A 24,088-nucleotide genomic window follows, 5' to 3' on the forward strand; every position below is an offset into this window, starting at 1 on the left:
TGGTCCACACCAGAACAGGTAGTTGATGTTTGGAACTAGTTTACTACGGAAGATATTTCTTGTGTCACAAAGCAAATTCACTTTAGCAGAAGAAAGAAATGAGGCTGAACTAAAGTCAACTAATCACCAAGAGGTCCAACAGGAAGCACCTGGTCTCTGTAGGACCAGTTAACCTCTGGTCCTACAGAGACCAGGACCACATTGGGAACTTCAGATAAGATAAGACATGTCCTTCATGAAAACAATCACAAACACGGATTTGTCCAACGTTTTTATTTTCCCTCTGACCTGCAGGTTTTATTTACAGAAGCACACAGGATGAAATGGACTTGGTGGAACCAGGACCTCCCAGGCCTCCCAGGACCTCCCAGACCTCCCAGGCCTCCCAGGACCTCCCAGACCTCCCAGGACCTCCCAGACCCCCCAGACAGCAGGTGGCGCCACACCTTTCCTTACACAATCTGTGTGACGGGGCAGTCCTGGGCCTGGTCCAGGAACAGGGTCTGGAACATGTGGTTGTAGAAGGAGGGGTGGTAGAGGCAGGCCCGGCTGCAGTCCGGGCAGAAGTTCAGCTCCAGGATCTGAGGCTGCATGACGGGCTCCCCTGAAGACCAGGACAGGAACCAGACAGGAACCAGACAGGAACCAGACAGGAACCAGGATGTGAACCAGACAGGAACCAGACAGGAACCAGGATGTGAACCAGACAGGAACCAGACAAGAACCAGACAAGAACCAGGATGTGAACCAGACAGGAACCAGACAAGAACCAGGAACTGAACCAGACAGGAACCAGGATGTGAACCAGGAACTGAACCAGGAACTGCGCGCCGCCACACAACTACTGTCAACGTGGCCTTACTTTCTCCATGTATGGTAGGGCAAGGTAGGAAAAGTCAACATGGTGGAGATTGGAAATGTTTGTGTGAAGAAGTTGAGAGAACTTTAAGAAGTAAAGGTTGTACTGCTATACTATACTACTATATGCATACTAGGTTGTACTGCTGTTCCTGAAGGGTCGGTCTGGGTTCTGGTCCAGTCGGCTGAGAGACATGAAGGGTTTGTAAAAGGACCTTGAAAGGTTTTAAAGAGAGATTTAGTAGAAGTCAGGATTTGAACCAGCAACAGAAGAGTTCCTGCTCTGCAGCTCATCAAGTCACAACAGAAGCAAACCGTTTGGCTAAAGCGTAGGAGTTTTGCATATTACACACTTTTGTTCCCAAATTCAACTGAAACATGAAAGTCAGAGGAACGGTGAGAAAGTGCAGAGAACATAAAGATGAATCTGTGGTAGAGGAATGTTGTTTTGTCTCTAAAGAGTCATGAATCAGTCCAACATGTCAACCTTGGACAGAATCAAACAAGAGTTTGATAAACTCTTCCACTGTGACAACAATCCCGTCAGAAACCTTCTCCAATGGCTCTCAGTCTGATTCCTGAGGCTTCCGTCTCCGTCGTCCCAGGAAAAGCCTCCCGACAAAGAAAACAAGGTTTGTCCTACGAGTTTGCAGGACGAGGGGATTTGAGTCGCTGGTTCAATTCCTGTTTCACAACAAAACCATGTGAAATTGAGAAACACCATGGAGATAAACATTGGGTATGAATGAATAGAAATAATACGATGAGACCACAGAACAACCTTCCGGTAGCGTGGAGCTGAGATCGGTGAAGTTGCTGGTAGATTTGGTCTCATTGCCTGTTTCTCATATCGTCAATACAAGTTGGAGGACAAGTTGATTTCCTCACAATGGAAGAGCAAAGATGCCCTTTCTAACACCACATGGTAACGAGGACACGTCACTGCAGAATACATAGTTCAATAAAGTGATTCCCTGAACGAGGCGTAGACGGCGCCACCCTACCGTTCTGCCCGGCGCTCCACTTCAGCATGACGTCGGCGGCGTAGATGGCCCGGGAGGACGGCGAGGCGGCGAGCCCGTATGGAGCCGGGCGGCAGGAGGCGGCCTGGAAGAGCTCCTTAAAGGCCTGGAACAGGTGGGCCTGGGCAGGAAGCACGGACAAGAGGATCCACCGGGTTCCAGGAAGGACGGAGGACAGAAAGACTGGACCAGGTGTGGAGGAGCGTTGAATTCACTCACCTCCACCTCCCTCCAGGGGTACTGTGGGTACTGCTCCTCAAACATGGGGATGAAGTCGTCATAGTGCACCTGCAGGAGGCGGGGCCACAACAACCGGTCAGTTCACTTCAAAGACATCAAAGAGCCGGACATCAAAGAGGGAAATGACCTGTTTCAGTTCCACTTCGTCGGCGTAGTTCATGACCGTGAAGTGTTTCTGGTAGTCGTCAAACTGGTCCAGAGAGAAAGGTCTGGAGAGGAACCAAACAGCACATTGAAGGTCTGCTGGACCCGGGTCAGGACCCTGACCACGGAGGAGGGGGGACGTCTGGCCTCAAGTGTTTCCTGTTAGACTGGATGCATTTCCTGTCCAAATTCAAACCCCGTTTGCTGGACAAGACTCGGGGATACAAGCTTGTTTTGGGCCGTGGTACCAGAGAAGCTAGCTCGTGTTTGGAGGGTCCAGGACCAGGTCCAGATCCCACTGCTGACAGGCTTTGATTGTGAGTTTCTACATCAAGTGTTGCTGGTATTCTAGTGTTTCTAGAAGCACTACTGTGGCTACAGAACAGCTGGACTACGTGAAACTCTGGACGTCCCCCCCTGTGCAGGATCGGTTCTGGTTCAGGTCTACCCACTTTGAACGGTTCAACAGAACCACACCTGTTAGCAAAGCGCAGCCAGAAGACGTTGTAGGCGTAGAGACGCAGCGGCTGCACCGAGCGAAGCATCAACATGTAGCGGATATCAAACTTCACCAGGCCCACCTGGTCCCGCCGGAACAGGACCGGGTCCTCCAGGTACTTACACACCACCTGCAAGTAGACCAGGTGTCAACAAAGACCAGGTGTCAACAAAAAACCATGAACAAAGACCAGGTGTGAACCAGATCTCCGAGGACCTGGTTTAAAGAGGAGGGGGGTACCTTGGGGGACCCCTCCCTCTGCCGGATGATGAAGTCCAGGTTGCTGGAGATGTGGGTGTCCAGACCCCGGGCCAGGTTCCAGGGCTTACAGATCCAGTGGTTGTCGTCCCCCCTGAAAGAACCCAGACCTTCATGACCCTCCCGAGGACCGTCAACCACCGACGTCCAGCGGAACAAGACCGTCCCTACCTGCGCCGCCTTGCCAGGTAGTGCTTGACGAACTGGGGCAGCTCCGTCCGCAGGTTGAAGGTCTCGGGCAGCCAATCAGGAAGCGGGCCCCCCTTCACCCGGCGGGCCACGGCGGCGAGGCAGTCCTTCACGGTGACCAGGCTCTCGCAGGGGAACTGGTTGATCATGACGTGAGGCCGCTGTACGCTCAGCGTGCTGCCACACACAGGAAGACGCTCGTCAACACTTCACTTTCCCTCAAAGTCCGCCGTCGTGAATCGCCACGACAAAGTGGACCTGGAACCGCGGGGTTTGCTAGCAGGGAGACGAATTGTGAAGACGAATTTGTGGTGTTTCTGCTTTTACTTCCTGTTGTTGTTGTTGTTGTTGATGAACCTGTCAGATAAACAAACAACCTTGATATTTATCTTGACCTGCTGTAACTGGAACCCACTGGGTACCTGGTCTCAGCAGGTAAAGGGTTAATCTGGAGCTTCACAATCCTTCTACTGGGACCAACCTGGGTCCAGGGTCTGGTTCTAGTCCAGAGGAGACAAGGAACCAGTCTGCAAACTTCAGAGTCCAGCAGGAGTCCAGCTGGACTCCCTGCTGGGACTCCAGGTTCTTACTGGTAGTCTTTAAAATGCTGGAAGGCCCAGATGATGTCGGCCTCGTCCTCGTCCTCCGTCAGCTGGAACCCAGGGTGTGTCAGGTGGTTTTGGACCTGGGACATCACCGAGTAAACCCTGGAGACCAGAGACACGGAGACACAGAGACACGTGAGGACGGATCCTGAACAAGTTCATTATCATGCAAACATTGGCACTAATGAGACACTTGTCTTAGAGTCGGGCTTCTACACCAGGAAGAACCAGGTTCTAGTCCAGGTTCTAGTTCGAAGCAGTACGGAGAGGTATGGTGATACCAGTCCAGCCCTGCACTGTTTGAGTGTCTTTACTTGAGGACCTTGCCCTGGGGGGCGGGGCTCCAGGGACGGCCCACAGGAAGCAGCTCCCCGTTGGTCCTCAGGATCTCCTGGAGGAGCAACACAAAGTCTGAATCAATTCAAACGTTTACCAAGACTTCCCTGGGGGGTCCGGTCTTCACCTCGTAGTACCCGTCGGGGGGCTCGGCTGTCCTGCTGCTGACCCCGTCCAGGTCGTCAGGTTTCCATGGCAACAGGCGACACCTCCTCAGCAGCGTATCCGTCTCCCCGTAAGCGTAGTCCCGGGTCACTTCCTCTGTGGAAACACCGCTAGGTCACTTAGCGTGGACGGAAGACGGAACTGTTGACCGCTAATATGCAAATGAGTCTTACTTTTCAATTCAGAGGAAACACTATTGATATATACTGTTGATATTTACTGCAGCGTTAATACATCCCCCCTCTGGAGGGGCGGAGTCTCAGAGATCAAAGCCCTTTATAAAGCCCACATGATTCTATCATTACTTTGAAGTGACTGCAGCTGTGAAGCAGGTGGATGTGATGAGGGTGTGGTTCAGGTGGAGTCACCTCCTGGCTGCAGGTCCTGCAGGGGCCACATCAGGCTGTAGGCCACCTGGGTCTGCAGGGAGAAGAAGGGGGCCACGGCGCAGCTGGGCCGGTCGCTGTGCTGGACCCGGGACCCGAACTCATCCATCACGTACCAGACCGGAACCTTGTCCTCCGCCGACTGAGGACACATGGGGGGGGGGGGGGTCAAGCCATTTCTACCAATTGTAAATACCTGGAATAAGAACCTATTTGATGGAACCGTTCTACACTCACTGCTCAGTCACATCATGAAGCTAAACGACGTCACGCTAGCGAGGATGAATGTTTTCATAGGAGTTCTAGAGTTCAGTTACTTCAATTCATACCATGAAATCATACTGTGATAAATACGATTAACATTCTTCTTTCAAATATTATCTATATGAAATGAAAAGAAGCATTCTCATTGGCCAATCACTCCCCCCCCCCCAATAGATTTAGAGGTTTCACTCAAATTAAACTCTGCAGGTCGGTGGAACCTGACGTGGTTGAATCAGCCAATGACTGATGAGTTTCACAAGCAAAACAACTGGTTTCCTTTGTGACATCATTCCTTTGATTTTTGAGCTTTTCAGAGCCACTTCTAATTCTGCTCTATTGTGTATTGTCTGGGTTGCCATGGAAACGAGGTGGTGTAGTTCAGGGTCCTGCGTTTCCATGGCAACGCGGCGGCAGGTTGTTACAGTGGACGTGTGGGGACGTCAGGACTGGCGGCGTCTCCGTCGTACCCCCCGGGACAGCTGATACGTCTGGCTGTACTTCCACAGGCGCTCCATCACCAGCTCCACCCTGTCCTGGTCGGGGGCCTCCCCCTGGACCTCCACCCCCACCAGGGCGGCCATGCGGGGCAGCAGGCCGGGGATCTGCTCCAGCTGCTGCCGGGCCTGCTCCACCCGGTAGGTCCAGGCGTGGTCCACCAGGAAGACACTGCGGGGACACGGACAGAAGGAGGACGGAACGTCTCCGGTCATAAACATCTAGACTCTTTCATGGTCCAACAGGACCAGAAGGTATAGACGTCTAGAAACAATAGGTAGCTACTAGTTGTTCCATAACCAGTAACCCAGAGAGGACGTCCTCTACGTCACCTGGTGTTACTAGTTGTTCCATAACTAGTAATCCAGAGAGGACGTCCTCTACGTCACCTGGTGTTACTAGTTGTTCCATAACTAGTAATCCAGAGAGGACGTCCTCTACGTCACCTGGTGTTACTAGTTGTTCCATAACTAGTAACCCCGAGGGGACGTCCTCTACGTCACCTGGTGTTACTAGTTGTTCCATAACTAGTAACCCCGAGGGGACGTCCTCTACGTCACCTGGTAAACCAGTCAGAGCGACAGGTTTAACTGGAGGACTGAAGGAACAACCTGATTCTCACCTGGTGGAGTCGGAGGTCTGCAGTCCGTCCTCCCGGACCACCACCACCCTACACCTGGAGGAGCCTGAACAACCACCTCCTCCTTCCTGCTCCTCCTCTTCCTCTCCTTCTTCCTCCATTATTCCAAAAACCTCACCAGCATCATAAATCTACAACACATCAGAGCCAAAAGCTTTTCAGAATACAATAGAAATACTTTACAATGTCCGTTCAACACAATAGAATAAACACAATAAATACAATAGAATAGAATAAACATAATAAATACAATAGAATAGAATAAACAATAGAATAAACTATAAACACAATAGAATAGAATAAACACAATAGAATAGAATAAACAATAGAATAAACATGATAGAATAGAATAAACACAATAGAATAGAATAAACAATAGAATAAACACAATAAATACAATAGAATAGAATAAACAATAGAATAAACATGATAGAATAGAATCAACTCTGTCTCGCCAGAGATATAAACACATGTTGCTACCAGTAACTAACAACTGACGCCCAAGGAGCTCGGTCACCAGTTAACATGGTCACCAGTTAAACTGGTAACTAGTTAACATGGTCACCAGTTAAACTAGTAACTAGTTGACATGGTCACTGGTGAACACGGTCAGCGGGACGTGGTGAGGCGCTGCCCGGCAGGAGGCTCACCTCTCGGCTGATCTTGTTAAAGAGGCTCCGCCAGTAGAGCCGCGGGAGTCCGGAGGACCGGAGAGCCTCGGCGTGGAGCGACACGAACACCCGGTACTGCTGCTGCTCCTGCTCCTCCTGCTCCTGCTGCTGCTGCTCCTCCTCCTGCTCCTCCTCCTCCTCCTCCTCTCCGGTCCGCACCTCCGTCGACATGACTACAGGTTAAAACAGGTTCGGACAAACTCACGTGTGAAACCCGGAAGTCACAGTATGAAGCTGACCAGCGGTGCATTGTGGGTAGACAAGATAAGCCCCGCCCACCTTTTTTTCTCCGTCGCATCTTTCCGCTGACAGATAAAATAGTTTCTGTTAAACGGCAGTTCGCTGTTTTATCTCGTCTATAAAACGTTACAAACTACGTTACTACAAGTAATGAAAGTGTGAAGGAAGTAAAACTGCTGATGAGACTGAATCATGTTGCTCCTCTTATTTACTCTTTATTACGGTGGAAGTTGACCTGCAGTCTGAACACAACAACTAACCTCATACGCTTCAGAACTCAACTAGAAAATCAAAGTCGAGAGTTTTTTTCGGAGGACAAAAATGTGTTTTCATACATTTCAGAAGAATTCTTGGCCAATGTATGAGTTTGCTCATTTCTTCACTTGTAAACAAAACAGGCAAATCCTTTGCAAACCAAGAAGACAACTTTTTTCACCATTTAATTGAAATTCAGGCTGTCGGCCTGTCTGCTGCCTGGTTTCCAGCTAAACAGCCCAAAACTGTGGTTTTCTAAAAGGGACGATTCAGCCTCTGCTTGTATTTACTTCCAACTCCGACCTGGTGGAAATGACGTAGCGAGGCCGAGCCAGCAGGTGGCGGTAGTGAGTAGATATACAGGCTGCAACCTGCCGTTGAACCGCGAAGAAGAAGAAGACTCAGCAGCAGCAGCAGAAGAAGAAGAAGAAGACTCAGCAGCAGCAGCAGCAGAAGAAGAAGAAGAAGAAGAAGAGGAGAAAGATGGCGGCGCCTGCTGCAGCTTTGGTGGAACGAACAAACAGTGAACAAAGTTTAGAAACTGCGTCAGACGATGTCGCGGATTTCCTGCAGAACGAGTTGGGAAACGATCTGCGCGCGTTGAAGGATGTGGGCGAGCTGCTGGGGAAGCTGAGGGGAGAGACGAGTTTACTGCAGGAGCAGGTGAGGACGGTCTCCCGGGGGGGGGGGGGGGGGGGGACGTTTGTGGAATTTGAAACATAAACAGACTTTGACTGCAGTTCTCTGCAACTGACGTGTCACCGCGGCCGCCATCTTGGATGAGGACCCTGTCTCCAGGAGTTGTTTACACAATTTACATAATCAAAACTCACTGATTTCATCTGGACTATTTGTTTACAAACATCTGGCGTGTGACCCTGGAAGATCCTACATATTTAGTACAATCTAAACGTAGACTTTCACACTCACACATTCATTGTCAAGATAACTAGTGGTGGATTGATGGAGGCGTGATGGATGGTGGCTGGCGAGGACTAAATGAATCTGGAGGAAACGCTGGGGGGGACAGGTGGTCCTGGGGGGGACAGGTGGTCTCTGGAGGGGGCAGGTGGTCCTGGGGGGGACAGGTGGTCCTGGGGGTCCAGAGCGGGGGTCATGAATGCTCTCTGGTCTCTTGCAGGTTGTGAATGCTTCCAGTTCCGTGCCTCCCAAAGTGTCTGCAGCTCTTTCAGTGGCTCATGAAGCCAGACGGTCCCTGGAGGACCTGCTGCACCAGGAGCAGCTTCTGTCCAGCACCGTGGACCAGGTGGGACCCTCACCCTTCAAACCAGGAACTGGTTTCCATCAACAGGATGGTTGAACCAGATTAGAAAACAGGTCCTACCTAAACCCACACTAACCAGTACATCTGGACATTCTAGTCTCACTGCTCCGCTGTCTTCCACCTCATAAACTGTCTTTCTGGACATTTCTGGAGGATTTGCAGAATATTTAAATGCTCGTTCAGAAATAAGTGTGCATTAGTGAGGTGAATGCTGAATGTGAATGCTGAATGTATGTGATTGCAGAAGCTCCTGCTTCAGAACAGTTGTAGTTTGCAGACGGAGAATTCTCACTAATCATGTTGTTCATCATGTTCATCATGTTCATCATGTTCATCATGTTAATCATGTTCATCATGTTCATCATGTTCATCATGTTCATCATGTTCATCATGTTAATCATGTTCATCATGTTCATCATGTTCATCATGTTAATGATGTTCATCATGTTGTTGTCCAGCACTTGGCAGCCGTCCAGCCCTGGATGGACCAACTGGGTGAGACACGGGACCAGCTGGACACCATAGAGAGACACATGAAGTACCTCCGCTGCCTCCAACACGTGGAAGAGCTCAGGTACTGGAAGTGGACTTTATCAGGTCTTGCTGCAGTAACGCCCTGCACTGTGTGTGTGCAGCGCCGCAGTAACGCCGCAGTGACGCCGCAGTGACGCTGCAATAGCGCCGCAGTAACGCTGCAGTAACGCCGCAGTAACGCTGCAGTAACGCCCTGCACTGTGTGTGTGCAGCGCCGCAGTAACGCTGCAGTAACGCCCTGCACTGTGTGTGTGCAGCGCCGCAGTAGTGCCGCAGTAACGCCGCAGTGACGCCGCAGTGACGCTGCAATAGCGCCGCAGTAACGCCGCAGTAACGCCGCAGTAACGCTGCAGTAACGCCCTGCACTGTGTGTGTGCAGCGCCGCAGTAACGCCGCAGTGACGCCGCAGTGACGCCGCAGTAACGCCCTGCACTGTGTGTGTGCAGCGCCGCAGTGACGCCGCAGTAACGCTGCAGTAACGCCCTGCACTGTGTGTGTGCAGCGCCGCAGTGACGCCGCAGTAACGCTGCAGTAACGCCCTGCACTGTGTGTGTGCAGCGCCGCAGTGACGCCGCAGTAACGCCCTGCACTGTGTGTGTGCAGCGCCGCAGTGACGCCGCAGTAACGCCCTGCACTGTGTGTGTGCAGCGCCGCAGTGACGCCGCAGTAACGCCCTGCACTGTGTGTGTGCAGCGCCGCAGTGACGCCGCAGTAACGCCCTGCACTGTGTGTGTGCAGCGCCGCGGTGCAGCAGTGTCTGATGACCAGCAGCGTGTCGGAAGCCGTCCGGGCCGTGGACGCGCTGGCGGCGCTGGAATGTGGCCTGAGCCGGTCTGCATGTTCTCACCTGCAACTCTTCCTCCACAAGACGCTGCGCTTCTGGCACAAGATCATCAAGGACCGGCTGACCAGGTCTGGTTCTGACCCACATCCTCCTGGGGGGGGGGTTGGCTCCACCCGGTTCTCACCTCCTCTTCCTCTTTGCTCCGTCAGCGACTTGGACACCATCCTGGTCCAGCTGCACTGGCCGGTGCTGGCGCCTCAGGCTCCGCCCCTCACGCCCACCGCCGGCTGTCCTGAGGTCAGCGGCCAGCTGGAGCTGCTGGTCGGCCAGCTGCTGGCCCTGCAGGCCTCGTATCCTCCCTGGGGGGCCACAGGACGCCTCCTCAAGTCTGTCATCATAGTACAAGACATATTGTTGAAGCGACGTGCAGAAACAGTTCAGTGCTGAAGCTTTTTGCAGCCACAAGAATGTTTTGTTTCACATTTATTACAGGTTCATTATTTCCCCCAAGTGAGTTTTTCACTGTGATTTTCTGCTGAGTCGTCGACGTCTCGGCTGCTGCTCTTGTGGATTGACGCTCCTCAGAGAAACCACTGGTCATGTTGACACGTCAACCAGCACAGCTTTTTGAAAAGGCCTCATTTTCAGTGTTTCCTGCTTTTGAGAAGTTTTGGTCGTAGAAACATGAACTCAGACGTAAAATATGATGCAAAAACAAAAAAGACCATTTTTGATGAGTTGATTTTAAAAAGCTCCCGACACCTTCAGGAAGCTTCAGTTGTCATGAACAGAACTTTGGTTTCTGTCAGTTTCAGTGTCTTTGAACTTGGTATGAAGCTGCAGGTTGAAACGAGCTGCTTCCCTCCTACAGGAAGCAGCTTTTAATCTGAAGGGCTGCCATTGTTTTCAGCTTGGGATGTTTTGTCTTTGCCGGCGACGTCGTCCTGCAGAATTGTGTTTGAAAGTCTTTAACGCTCTCGGTCAGTGACGACATCATCTGCCAGGCGTCCAGTCGTCCCGTGTCTCCGGCCCCGCCCCCGGCCCCGCCCCCGGCCCCGCCCCCCCGGCCCCTCTGCCTCCCCATCCAGATCATGCTGCTGCCGCTCAGCAAGAGGTTCAAGTACCACTTCTCTGGGAACCGACAGACCAACTCCCTCAGCAAGGTTGGTCACGCCCTCTAACTCCTCTGACGATGACGCTTCCTTCCAGATGTTCTCCTTCTGCTTCCAGATGTTTGACTCCTTTCAACACGTTTTTGCTGCTCGTATGAATCAATGCATGTTTCTAACAACAGTGTGAGTTTGTGTGTGACCTGACACTGGACTGAGGCAGCGTGGCTTCCAATGGGAAGGTTGCAGGTTCGATTCCCAGCTCCACTGTCCACGTGCAGAAGTGTCCTTGGGCCAGACGCTGGAGCCCCAGTGGAGTGACGGCGCCTCCATCGGGCTGTGATGAAGGACGTAAAGCCACCGTGATGACTCACAAAGCCCATTCACCTTTGATCTGGTCAACTATTAATGTTGGCCAAACGAGTATTTTGATTCTGAAATATAGAGTGTATCATTTTACTTTTAAATGAGGCTTCCCTTCTATTCAGAATCAACATTTCCCAGTAACTTGCTGAAGCTTTTTAATGCAGTTCCACTGGTACGACACTAAACTCTTCTATTCTCAGCTTTGAGACGTGGAGCTTTAAATGAGACCAGTCGAATCTGATACATCTGATACAGCTGATACATCTGATATATCTGATATATCTGATATATGACATATCAGATATATCAGATATGTCATATATCAGATATATCAGTGCCCAACAAACGGATGGAGGTGAAGACGAGACACGATGTATTTACAGTCATTGTGTGTGGATGAGAATCGTCCTTGTGTTCCTGTGTGCCTTGCAGCCGGAGTGGTACCTGACCCAGGTTCTGCTGTGGCTGGGGAACAGCTCCGCCTTCCTGGAGGACAAGGTCCAGCCGGTTCTGGATCGATGTGGAGCTTCTGTCAACGCCAAGGTCGGTTCTGTTCACTGACTTCATCCAGATCCGAGTCATGTTTATCTGGTTCTCCTGGTGGAACGTTGGAAACACTGTGTGTGTGTGTGTGTGTGTGTGTGTGTGTGTGTGTGTGTGTGTGTGTGTGTGTGTGTGTGTGTGTGTGTGTGTGTGTGTGTGTGTGTGTGTGTGTGTGTGTGTGTGTGTGTGTGTGTGTGTGTGTGTGTGTGTGTGTGTGTGTGTGTGTGTGTGTGTGTGCGCGTGCAGGTGGAGCTGTGTCGCGGCCTGCTGTCCCTGGTGCAGGACAAAGTGTCCCTGGACGCGTCCCGGCTGCTGTACGACGACGTGCTGTTCTGCCACCTGGTGGACGAGGTGCTGCAGTTTGAGAAGGAGCTGCGCTGCAGCTTCTTCTACCCCAAGCTGCTTCCTGGCCTGCTGCACCTGCTGCTGGACCACGCCGTCCTGCACAAGTGGCTGGTGGTGGAGAAGAAGAGTGAGTGTCTCGTCTGTCTCGTCTGGCTCGTCTGGCTCGTCTGGCTCGTCTGTCTCGTCTGTCTCGTCTGGCTCGTCTGGCTCGTCTGGCTCGTCTGGCTCGTCTGGCTCGTCTGTCTCGTCTGTCTCGTCTGTCTCGTCTGGCTCGTCTGTCTCGTCTGGCTCGTCTGGCTCGTCTGGCTCGTCTGTCTCGTCTGTCTCGTCTGGCTCGTCTGGCTCGTCTGGCTCGTCTGGCTCGTCTGTCTCGTCTGGCTCGTCTGGCTCGTCTGGCTCGTCTGTCTCGTCTGTCTCGTCTGTCTCGTCTGTCTCGTCTGGCTCGTCTGGCTCGTCTGTCTCGTCTGTCTCGTCTGGCTCGTCTGGCTCGTCTGTCTCGTCTGGCTCGTCTGTCTCGTCTGGCTCGTCTGTCTCGTCTGTCTCGTCTGGCTCGTCTGGCTCGTCTGGCTCGTCTGTCTCGTCTGGCTGCTTTGAGAAACGAGCCTCCAGCTTCTTGTTGGTGGTTTGAGTCAGAATTAAAGTACGGAGATGAACAGTCTCCACTGTTCTACTGGAAAATGTTCCAAGATTTCAATCCTTTCATCTTTCCTGCTTTTCATGGCAGGAAAAGATCCAGACAGGAAGTGAGTTGTTAAATACGTTCCTGAGGGACCTGAGGGACATGTTGACTGACGACCTGTTGTCCCTGTTGTCCCTGTTGTCCCAGTGGCGGTGGAGAAGATGGATGCCATGCTGTCAGCAGAGGGCGCCTGGAGCTCTCAGTACAAAGACATCAAAGACATCAACGACCTGGACGAGCTGAAGGCCCCGGACTGTGCAGAGACCTTCATGACCCTGCTGCAGGTCATCACTGGTAAGACCTCGTCCTGGTCCCTGTGGTCCTCTGAGCTCAACGTCTCTGAGGGGGAGACACTGGGACGTCCTGATCATGTCCTTGTGTCTCAGACCGGTACCGAGCTCTGCCCTGTCCTGCTGCTCAGCTCAAGTTTCTGGAGCTTCAGACGGAACTGGTGGACGATTTCAGGATACGACTCACTCAGGTGAGACTGCTGCTCTGCTGCTCTGCTGCTGCTCTGCTGCTCATCAACATGAACAGTGGATGATTGATGGTTAATGATTCCAGGTGATGAAGGAAGAGTCTCGCTGTCCTCTTGGTCTCCGTTACTGTTCCATCCTCAACGCCGTCAACTACATTTCTACCATCTTGACTGACTGGGGGGACAATGTGGTGTGTTTAACACACACACACACACACACACACACACACACACACACACACACACACACACACACACACACACACACACACACACACACACACACACACACACACACACACACACACACACACACACACACACACACACACACACACACACACACACACACAGAACCGGTACATTGAGTCTGGTCCTCCTTCAGTTCTTCCTGCAGCTGCAGCAGGCGGCCGTTGCCGTGGGCGACCAGGCGGTCCTGAGGGGTCTGGGCATGACGGAGCTGGGCCGCCTGGCGTCTCTGGAAGGGTCCCTGTTTGACGGCCTGCTGGCCCTGCTGGACCGCCTGAAGGGGGACATGCTGGGGAGGCTTCTGGACTGGACCATGAGGGACATCACAGAGAAGGCCAAACCTTACTGCCAAGACAGGTACTGGTTTACTCTGGGTTCACTGGTTTTAATTCACTGGTTTAATCTGGGTTCACTGGTTTTAATTCACTGGTTTACTCTGGGTTCACTGGTTTTAATTCACTGTTTAATCTGGGTTCACTGGTTTAATCTGGGCTCACTGGTTTAATCTGGGTTCACTGGTTTTAATCTGGGTTCACTGGTTTTAATCTGGGTTCACTGGTTGTAATTCACTGGTTTAATCTGGGTTCACTGGTTTTAATTCACTGGTTTAATCTGGGTTCACTGGTTTTAATCTGGATTCACTGGTTTCATCTGGGTTCACTGGTTTTAATCTGGGTTCACTGGTTTAATCTGGGTTCACTGGTTTAATCTGGGTTCACTGGTTTTAATCTGGGTTCACTGGTTTAATCTGGGTTCACTGGTTTTAATTCACTGGTTTAATCTGGGTTCACTGGTTTTAATCTGGGTTCACTGGTTTAATCTGGGTTCACTGGTTTAATCTGGGTTCACTGGTTTAATCTGGGTTCACTGGTTTAATCTGGCTTCACTGGTTTTAATTCACTGGTTTAATCTGGGTTCACTGGTTTTAATCTGGGTTCACTGGTTTAATCTGGGTGCACTGGTTTTAATTCACTGGTTTTCTCAAGCCTGTTCATCAACAGTTCACAGTTGTTCTCTCACATGTTTATTAAAAGTGACGAAACTCCGAGTCTCGTTTTCTAAAGTCTTTGTGAAGAGACGTCAGATGAATTTATCCACAAGAGGCTCGTTACTGGAACCAACGTTTGATAGACGTCCTTCTACCAGGTGACAAAATCAACCACAATGATTCGTGGTTGATTCCCAGTATGAGAACCCAGTATGAGAACCCAGTAGAACCTTCTCAGAACCACGGGGTCCTTTAGAGACGTCACACACCGAAGACGTCAGGATTTACTCATAACTGTTCACTGGGCTGATTGTAGACGTGTCTGGAATCAATAGAGTTGAGCGTTCAGAGCTAGCATTAGCATTAGCATTAGCATGAGGTTAGCCCCGCGGGCGGAGAACGTCGTCCAGTGCACCAGAGTGATTTTACCGTTCCGCTGCTCCGTCAGGTGGCTGTCCCTGCCGTCGCAGCACGAGCAGTCCACCATGTCCCTGTCCTCTTCAGCCTGTCCCCTGATGCTGTGTCTCCGGGACAGACTGCTGCACCTCCAGCAGACCCTCAGTGTGTCTCTGTTCCAGCTGGCCTGGCAGGGCCTGGCGGAGCGGCTGGACCACTTCCTCTACCAAGAAGTAAGAGACACACCCTGGAGACGTGAAGACACGTCCTGTGACTTGTCCTTCACTCAGGACCGACCTGCATGACGGAACAAACGTTCACATTGTTTTCTTAATAACATGTTGAAGTCAATGAAAAGGTTGATGGAGAAACGAGGTTTCTGTTTTCTTCATTATTGTTCAATTCAAGTGAAGCAGAAACGGTCAAAGAGCCTCTCAGTGTTGGATGAAGGTCAGTGACCTCTGACCTCTGACCCCTGACCTCTGACCCGGTGTGTCCAGGTGATCCTGACCAACCACTTCAGTGACGGCGGCGCGGCTCAGCTGCAGTTTGACATGTCCAGGAACCTGTTCCCTCTGTTTGGACACTACTGCAAGAGACCCGAGAACTTCTTCAAGCAGTGAGTGTCTTCCTGTCTGTCTCTAGACAGCAGTGAGTGTCTTCCTGTCTGTCTCTAGCCAGCAGTGAGTGTCTTCCTGTCTGTCTCTAGCCAGCAGTGGGTGTCTTCCTGTCTGTCTCTAGCCAGCAGTGGGTGTCTTCCTGTCTGTCTCTAGCCAGCAGTGAGTGTCTTCCTGTCTGTCTCTAGCCAGCAGTGAGTGTCTTCCTGTCTGTCTCTAGCCAGCAGTGAGTGTCTTCCTGTCTGTCTCTAGCCAGCAGTGAGTGTCTTCCTGTCTGTCTCTAGCCAGCAGTGGGTGTCTTCCTGTCTGTCTCTAGCCAGCAGTGAGTGTCTTCCTGTCTGTCTCTAGCCAGCAGTGGGTGTCTTCCTGTCTGTCTCTAGCCAGCAGTGAGTGTCTTCCTGTCTGTCTCTAGCCAGCAGTGAGTGTCTTCCTGTCTGTCTCTAGCCAGCAGTGAGTGTCTTCCTGTCTGTCTCTAGCCAGCAGTGAGTGTCTTCCTGTCTGTCTCTAGCCAGCAGTGGGTGTCTTCCTGTCTGTCTCTAGCCAGCAGTGAGTGTCTTCCTGTCTGTCTCTAGCCAGCAGTGACTGTCTTCCTGTCTGTCTCTAGCCAGCAGTGAGTGTCTTCCTGTCTGTCTCTAGCCAGCAGTGACTGTCTTCCTGTCTGTCTCTAGCCAGCAGTGAGTGTCTTCCTGTCTGTCTCTAGCCAGCAGTGGGTGTCTTCCTGTCTGTCTCTAGCCAGCAGTGGGTGTCTTCCTGTCTGTCTCTAGCCAGCAGTGAGTGTCTTCCTGTCTGTCTCTAGCCAGCAGTGAGTGTCTTCCTGTCTGTCTCTAGCCAGCAGTGGGTGTCTTCCTGTCTGTCTCTAGCCAGCAGTGAGTGTCTTCCTGTCTGTCTCTAGCCAGCAGTGGGTGTCTTCCTGTCTGTCTCTAGCCAGCAGTGAGTGTCTTCCTGTCTGTCTCTAGCCAGCAGTGAGTGTCTTCCTGTCTGTCTCTAGCCAGCAGTGAGTGTCTTCCTGTCTGTCTCTAGCCAGCAGTGACTGTCTTCCTGTCTGTCTCTAGCCAGCAGTGAGTGTCTTCCTGTCTGTCTCTAGCCAGCAGTGGGTGTCTTCCTGTCTGTCTCTAGCCAGCAGTGGGTGTCTTCCTGTCTGTCTCTAGCCAGCAGTGAGTGTCTTCCTGTCTGTCTCTAGCCAGCAGTGAGTGTCTTCCTGTCTGTCTCTAGCCAGCAGTGGGTGTCTTCCTGTCTGTCTCTAGCCAGCAGTGAGTGTCTTCCTGTCTGTCTCTAGCCAGCAGTGGGTGTCTTCCTGTCTGTCTCTAGCCAGCAGTGAGTGTCTTCCTGTCTGTCTCTAGCCAGCAGTGAGTGTCTTCCTGTCTGTCTCTAGCCAGCAGTGGGTGTCTTCCTGTCTGTCTCTAGCCAGCAGTGAGTGTCTTCCTGTCTGTCTCTAGCCAGCAGTGGGTGTCTTCCTGTCTGTCTCTAGCCAGCAGTGGCGAGACGGGCTGGTGACCAGGTGGACGATGGTTTGACGATGGTTTGTGTCTCTGCAGCGTGAAGGAGGCCAGTGTGGTCTTGTGTCTCAACGTGGGTTCTGCCATCCTGCTGAGGACCCTCCTGGAGGACGGGACGGGGGACGACGACCCTCCACCACAAGCCGCTCTCAACGAGTTGGGAGTTTATTGTTTGGCGGCGAGTGACGTGGTGATTCTCCTCCACCTGCGAGCCTCGTGGCCCGGACAGTAGAGCCTCCGTCACCTGGCCACTCTGGACAGTAGGGCCTCCGTCACCTGGCCACTCTGGACAGTAGAGCCTCCGTCACCTGGCCACTCTGGACAGTAGGGCCTCCGTCACCTGGCCACTCTGGACAGTAGAGCTTCCGTCACCTGACCACTCTGGACAGTAGAGCCTCCGTCACCTGGCCACTCTGGACAGTAGCGCCTCCGTCACCTGGCCACTCTGGACAGTAGGGCCTCCGTCACCTGACCCCTCTGGACAGTAGGGCCTCCGTCACCTGGCCACTCTGGACAGTAGGGCCTCCGTCACCTGACCCCTCTGGACAGTAGGGCCTCCGTCACCTGACCACTCTGGACAGTAGGGCCTCCGTCACCTGACCACTCTGGACAGTAGGGCCTCCGTCACCTGACCACTCTGGACTGCTCATGTCCCTGTCTCACGTCTTCACCACCGTCAGAGGACGGAGTCTGTCTCGGCCAGGGGACGGCCTAGAGAAATGTAAACACTAACTGTTTCACCTCTTGTCACATGTAGGACGGTATGGCAGCACTGCTATGGAGACGTATGGACTTGAGAATGTCTGTATCACAATGACTCCAGTCCTCAAGGTTTGGAAGACGTGAATAAAGTCTTTAATGCATCAGTCTGTACGAATAATTAAAGATCCTCCAGGAGACATGTGAGGACATACCAGGACAGAGGTCAGGACATACCAGGAGACAGACCAGCAGACAGGTCAGGACATACCAGGAAACGGGTCAGGACATACCTGGAGACAGGACACCAGGAGACAGGTCAGGACATACCTGGAGACAGGACACCAGGAGACAGGTCAGGACAGACCAGGAGACAGGTCAGGACATACCAGGAGACAGGTCAGGACAGACCAGGAAACTGGTCAGGACATACCTGGAGACAGGACATCAGGAGACAGGTCAGGACAGACCAGGAGACAGGTCAGGACATACCTGGAGACAGGACACCAGGAGACAGGTCAGGACAGACCAGGAGACAGGTCAGGACAGACCAGGAGACAGGTCAGGACAGACCAGGAAACTGGTCAGGACATACCTGGAGACAGGACACCAGGAAACAGGTCAGGACAGACCAGGAGACAGGTCAGGACATACCTGGAGACAGGTCAGGACAGACCTGGAGACAGGACACCAGGAGACAGGTCAGGACAGATCAGGAGACAGGTCAGGACATACCTGGAGACAGGACACCAGGAGACAGGTCAGGACAGACCAGGAAACTGGTCAGGACATACCTGGAGGCAGGACATCAGGAGACAGGTCAGGACAGACCAGGAGACAGGTCAGGACAGACCTGGAGACAGGACACCAGGAGACAGGTCAGGACAGACCAGGAAACTGGCCAGGACATACCTGGAGGCAGGACACCAGGAGACAGGTCAGGACAGACCAGGAGACAGGTCAGGACATACCTGGAGACAGGACATCAGGAGACAGGTCAGGACAGACCAGGAGACAGGTCAGGACATACCTGGAGACAAGACACCAGGAGACAGGTCAGGACATACCAGGAGACAGGTCAGGACATACCTGGATACAGGACACCAGGAGACAGGTCAGGACAGACCAGGAAACAGGTCAGGACAGACCAGGAGACAGGTCAGGACATACCTGGAGACAGGTCAGGACAGACCTGGAGACAGGACACCAGGAGACAGGTCAGGACAGACCAGGAGACAGGTCAGGACAGACCTGGAGACAGGACACCAGGAGACAGGTCAGGACAGACCAGGAGACAGGACACCAGGAGACAGGTCAGGACAGACCAGGAGACAGGTCAGGACATACCTGGAGGCAGGACACCAGGAGACAGGTCAGGACAGACCAGGAGACAGGTCAGGACATACCTGGAGACAGGACATCAGGAAACAGGTCAGGACAGACCAGGAGACAGGTCAGGACATACCTGGAGACAAGACACCAGGAGACAGGTCAGGACATACCAGGAGACAGGTCAGGACATACCTGGAGACAGGACACCAGGAGACAGGTCAGGACAGACCAGGAGACAGGTCAGGACATACCTGGAGACAGGTCAGGACAGACCTGGAGACAGGACACCAGGAGACAGGTCAGGACAGACCAGGAGACAGGTCAGGACAGACCTGGAGACAGGACACCAGGAGACAGGTCAGGACAGACCAGGAGACAGGTCAGGACATACCTGGAGACAGGACACCAGGAGACAGGTCAGGACAGACCAGGAGACAGGACACCAGGAGACAGGTCAGGACAGACCAGGAAACTGGTCAGGACATACCTGGAGGCAGGACACCAGGAGACAGGTCAGGACATACCTGGAGGCAGGACACCAGGAGACAGGTCAGGACAGACCAGGAGACAGGTCAGGACATACCTGGAGACAGGACACCAGGAGACAGGTCAGGACATACCTGGAGGCAGGACACCAGGAGACAGGTCAGGACAGACCAGGAAACTGGTCAGGACATACCTGGAGACAGGACATCAGGAGACAGGTCAGGACATACCAGGAGACAGGTCAGGACAGACCAGGAGACAGGTCAGGACATACCTGGAGACAAGACACCAGGAGACAGGTCAGGACAGACCAGGAGACAGGTCAGGACATACCTGGAGACAAGACACCAGGAGACAGGTCAGGACATACCAGGAAACAGGTCAGGACATACCTGGAGACAAGACACCAGGAGACAGGTCAGGACAGACCAGGAGACAGGTCAGGACATACCTGGAGACAGGACACCAGGAGACAGGTCAGGACATACCAGGAGACAGGTCAGGACATACCAGGAGACAGGTCAGGACAGACCAGGAAACTGGTGAGGACATACCTGGAGACAGGTCAGGACAGACCAGGAGACAGGTCAGGACATACCTGGAGACAAGACACCAGGAGACAGGTCAGGACAGACCAGGAGACAGGTCAGGACATACCTGGAGACAGGACACCAGGAGACAGGTCAGGACAGACCAGGAGACAGGTCAGGACATACCTGGAGACAAGACACCAGGAGACAGGTCAGGACAGACCAGGAGACAGGTCAGGACATACCTGGATACAGGACACCAGGAGACAGGTCAGGACAGACCAGGAAACAGGTCAGGACAGACCAGGAGACAGGTCAGGACATACCTGGAGACAGGTCAGGACAGACCTGGAGACAGGACACCAGGAGACAGGTCAGGACAGACCAGGAGACAGGTCAGGACAGACCTGGAGACAGGACACCAGGAGACAGGTCAGGACAGACCAGGAGACAGGACACCAGGAGACAGGTCAGGACAGACCAGGAGACAGGTCAGGACATACCTGGAGGCAGGACACCAGGAGACAGGTCAGGACAGACCAGGAGACAGGTCAGGACATACCTGGAGACAGGACATCAGGAAACAGGTCAGGACAGACCAGGAGACAGGTCAGGACATACCTGGAGACAAGACACCAGGAGACAGGTCAGGACATACCAGGAGACAGGTCAGGACATACCTGGAGACAGGACACCAGGAGACAGGTCAGGACAGACCAGGAGACAGGTCAGGACATACCTGGAGACAGGTCAGGACAGACCTGGAGACAGGACACCAGGAGACAGGTCAGGACAGACCAGGAGACAGGTCAGGACAGACCTGGAGACAGGACACCAGGAGACAGGTCAGGACAGACCAGGAGACAGGTCAGGACATACCTGGAGACAGGACACCAGGAGACAGGTCAGGACAGACCAGGAGACAGGACACCAGGAGACAGGTCAGGACAGACCAGGAAACTGGTCAGGACATACCTGGAGGCAGGACACCAGGAGACAGGTCAGGACATACCTGGAGGCAGGACACCAGGAGACAGGTCAGGACAGACCAGGAGACAGGTCAGGACATACCTGGAGACAGGACACCAGGAGACAGGTCAGGACATACCTGGAGGCAGGACACCAGGAGACAGGTCAGGACAGACCAGGAAACTGGTCAGGACATACCTGGAGGCAGGACACCAGGAGACAGGTCAGGACAGACCAGGAAACTGGTCAGGACATACCTGGAGACAGGACATCAGGAGACAGGTCAGGACATACCAGGAGACAGGTCAGGACAGACCAGGAGACAGGTCAGGACATACCTGGAGACAAGACACCAGGAGACAGGTCAGGACAGACCAGGAGACAGGTCAGGACATACCTGGAGACAAGACACCAGGAGACAGGTCAGGACATACCAGGAAACAGGTCAGGACATACCTGGAGACAAGACACCAGGAGACAGGTCAGGACAGACCAGGAGACAGGTCAGGACATACCTGGAGACAGGACACCAGGAGACAGGTCAGGACATACCAGGAGACAGGTCAGGACAGACCAGGAAACTGGTGAGGACATACCTGGAGACAGGTCAGGACAGACCAGGAGACAGGTCAGGACATACCTGGAGACAAGACACCAGGAGACAGGTCAGGACAGACCAGGAGACAGGTCAGGACATACCTGGAGACAGGACACCAGGAGACAGGTCAGGACAGACCAGGAGACAGGTCAGGACATACCTGGAGACAAGACACCAGGAGACAGGTCAGGACATACCAGGAAACAGGTCAGGACATACCTGGAGACAAGACACCAGGAGACAGGTCAGGACAGACCAGGAGACAGGACACCAGGAGACAGGTCAGGACAGACCAGGAGACAGGTCAGGACATACCTGGAGACAAGACACCAGGAGACAGGTCAGGACATACCAGGAAACAGGTCAGGACATACCTGGAGACAGGACACCAGGAGACAGGTCAGGACAGACCAGGAGACAGGTCAGGACATACCTGGAGACAAGACACCAGGAGACAGGTCAGGACATACCAGGAGACAGGTCAGGACAGACCAGGAGACAGGTCAGGACATACCAGGAGACAGGTCAGGACAGACCAGGAGACAGGTCAGGACATACCTGGAGACAGGTCAGGACAGACCAGGAGACAGGTCAGGACATAACAGGAGACAGGTCAGGACAGACCAGGAGACAGGTCAGGACATAACAGGAGACAGGTCAGGACAGACCAGGAGACAGGAGACAGGTCAGGACAGACCAGGAGACAGGTCAGGACATAACAGGAGACAGGTCAGGACAGACCAGGAGACAGGTCAGGACAGACCAGGAGACAGGAGACAGGTCAGGAACTCCAATCTGCTTCATCTTGAGCTCCTTTGATAGAAAAAGGTTTGAAGAGCAAACTGTCAAGCGCTCGGTGACAGTTTGGGGGCGTGGCCATGACCTCACCACCCAGCTTGACGCTTCGCCGTGGAACAGGAAGTGTGCATCGTCAGACCAGCCTGGAAATTGACGCACTGCATCAGTCATCCCTGATCGCCTCGTCTCAGAGACATCAAGACAAAGATCGTCGGTGTCATTTGGAGGAAATCTTCTTTGACCTCCGTCAACGTCTGAACGTCTGAACGTCAACGTCTGAACGTCTGAACGTCAACGTCTGAACGTCTGAACGTCAACGTCTGAACGTCTGAACGTCAACGTCTGAACGTCTGAACGTCTGAACGCCTGAACGTCAACGTCTGAACATCTGAACGTCTGAACGTCTGAACGTCAACGTCTGAACGTCTGAACGTATGAATGTCTGAACGTCAACGTCTGAACGTCTGAACGCCTGAACGTCTGAACGTCTGAACGCCTGAACGTCTGAACGTCTGAACCTGAACGTCTGAATGTCTGAACGTCTGAACGTCTGAACGTCTGAACGCCTGAACGTCAACGTCTGAACGTCAACGTCTGAACGCCTGAACGTCTGAACGTCTGAATGTCTGAACGTCAACGTCTGAACGTCTGAACGTCTGAACGTCTGAACGTCTGAACGTCTGAACGTCTGAACGTCTCGACACGACGTATGTGAAGTTTGTTTTATTTGTCAACACCTGGAATCATCCTGCTCGTTGTCTCACTGATTCTGTCCAACCTGGTTTGTCCCCTCAGAGCTGCAGCTTTGTACCATTTCCAGTTTGAATATCAGCACAGTGACTCATCCCCCCCCCTCCCCCTCCCCCCCCTCCCCCGCCAGCCGGCCGGTGACCTCCAGCCGGGGCACGCTGGTCACTGCTGGGCAGCCTGGAGGAACAGACTTCCAGGAACGTCAGGACAGTAGCCAGTAACAGACCAGAGGTTCTCCTGAGAACAGTGAGGTCACTGTGAGAACGTGGTCCAGGTGAAGGTCACTGGTTCTCCTGTCACACAGGCCAGCCCGTCCCCCGCTGGCGGAGCTGCTGTGGTTCCTGGTTCTGACGTCAGTGTTATTTCTATCTAATATTCACATTGAGACGTTCTTCAGTCGTCATCCATTGTTCAGCAGTAAACATGACGTGAAGGACCAGGTCCTCTAAAGGCGCCGTAGCCTGCGGGGATTTGAACCGTCACCCTGTCAGTCTGCAGGTCAGTCTGGAGACGACAGCAGGAGACCATCTGCCCAACGACACCAGACGTCCTCTGAGGGACGACGTGCAGCAGCGTCCTCTGTGAGAGACAAGGTGCAGCAGCGTCCTCTGTGAGGGACAAGGTGCAGCAGCGTCCTCTGTGAGGGACAAGGTGCAGCAGCGTCCTCTGTGAGGGACAAGGTGCAGCAGCGTCCTCTGTGGGAAAAGGTGCAGCAGCGTCCTCTGAGGGACAAGGTGCAGCAGTGTCCTCTGTGAGAGACAAGGTGCAGCAGCGTCCTCTGAGGGACAAG

The 24,088-nt window shown here is 53.1% G+C and overlaps 2 protein-coding genes across 4 annotated transcripts; one reads left to right on the forward strand and one right to left on the reverse strand.

Moving 5' to 3' along the window:
- Nucleotides 1–295: 295 nt before the first annotated feature.
- ttll12 (tubulin tyrosine ligase-like family, member 12) lies at nucleotides 296–6,956 on the reverse strand. Its single transcript, XM_080518140.1, has 14 exons — nucleotides 6,752–6,956; nucleotides 6,084–6,232; nucleotides 5,434–5,632; nucleotides 4,685–4,844; nucleotides 4,279–4,412; nucleotides 4,130–4,206; nucleotides 3,801–3,917; nucleotides 3,193–3,387; nucleotides 3,004–3,115; nucleotides 2,742–2,893; nucleotides 2,248–2,329; nucleotides 2,100–2,168; nucleotides 1,863–2,001; nucleotides 296–604 (listed from the first exon to the last, which is right to left on the reverse strand). The coding sequence occupies exons 1-14, from the start codon at nucleotides 6,941–6,943 to the stop codon at nucleotides 453–455; spliced, it is 1,929 nt and encodes a 642-aa protein (XP_080374266.1). The 5' UTR covers nucleotides 6,944–6,956; the 3' UTR covers nucleotides 296–452.
- Nucleotides 6,957–7,669: 713 nt separating this feature from the next.
- On the forward strand, nucleotides 7,670–17,951 carry rint1 (RAD50 interactor 1). Of its 3 annotated transcripts, none has more exons than XM_080517872.1 (15): nucleotides 7,670–7,930; nucleotides 8,409–8,534; nucleotides 9,011–9,126; nucleotides 9,825–9,998; nucleotides 10,080–10,220; nucleotides 10,856–11,033; nucleotides 11,778–11,888; nucleotides 12,135–12,360; nucleotides 13,060–13,206; nucleotides 13,299–13,393; nucleotides 13,477–13,581; nucleotides 13,776–13,996; nucleotides 15,076–15,256; nucleotides 15,524–15,642; nucleotides 17,176–17,951. In XM_080517872.1, exons 1-15 carry the CDS (start codon nucleotides 7,751–7,753, stop codon nucleotides 17,366–17,368), a joined length of 2,313 nt encoding a protein of 770 aa, XP_080373998.1. In that variant the 5' UTR covers nucleotides 7,670–7,750; the 3' UTR covers nucleotides 17,369–17,951. The 3 variants fall into 3 exon arrangements, with proteins under 3 accessions (XP_080373998.1, XP_080373999.1, XP_080374000.1); XM_080517873.1 differs by having other exon boundaries at nucleotides 15,163–15,256; XM_080517874.1 differs by lacking the exons at nucleotides 7,670–7,930; nucleotides 8,409–8,534 and having other exon boundaries at nucleotides 9,018–9,126; nucleotides 9,838–9,998.
- Nucleotides 17,952–24,088: the final 6,137 nt, after the last annotated feature.

The sequence above is a fragment of the Blennius ocellaris genome (genome assembly GCF_963422515.1).
Source record: "Blennius ocellaris genome assembly, chromosome: 22".
Classification (NCBI taxonomy): Eukaryota; Metazoa; Chordata; class Actinopteri; order Blenniiformes; family Blenniidae; genus Blennius; species Blennius ocellaris.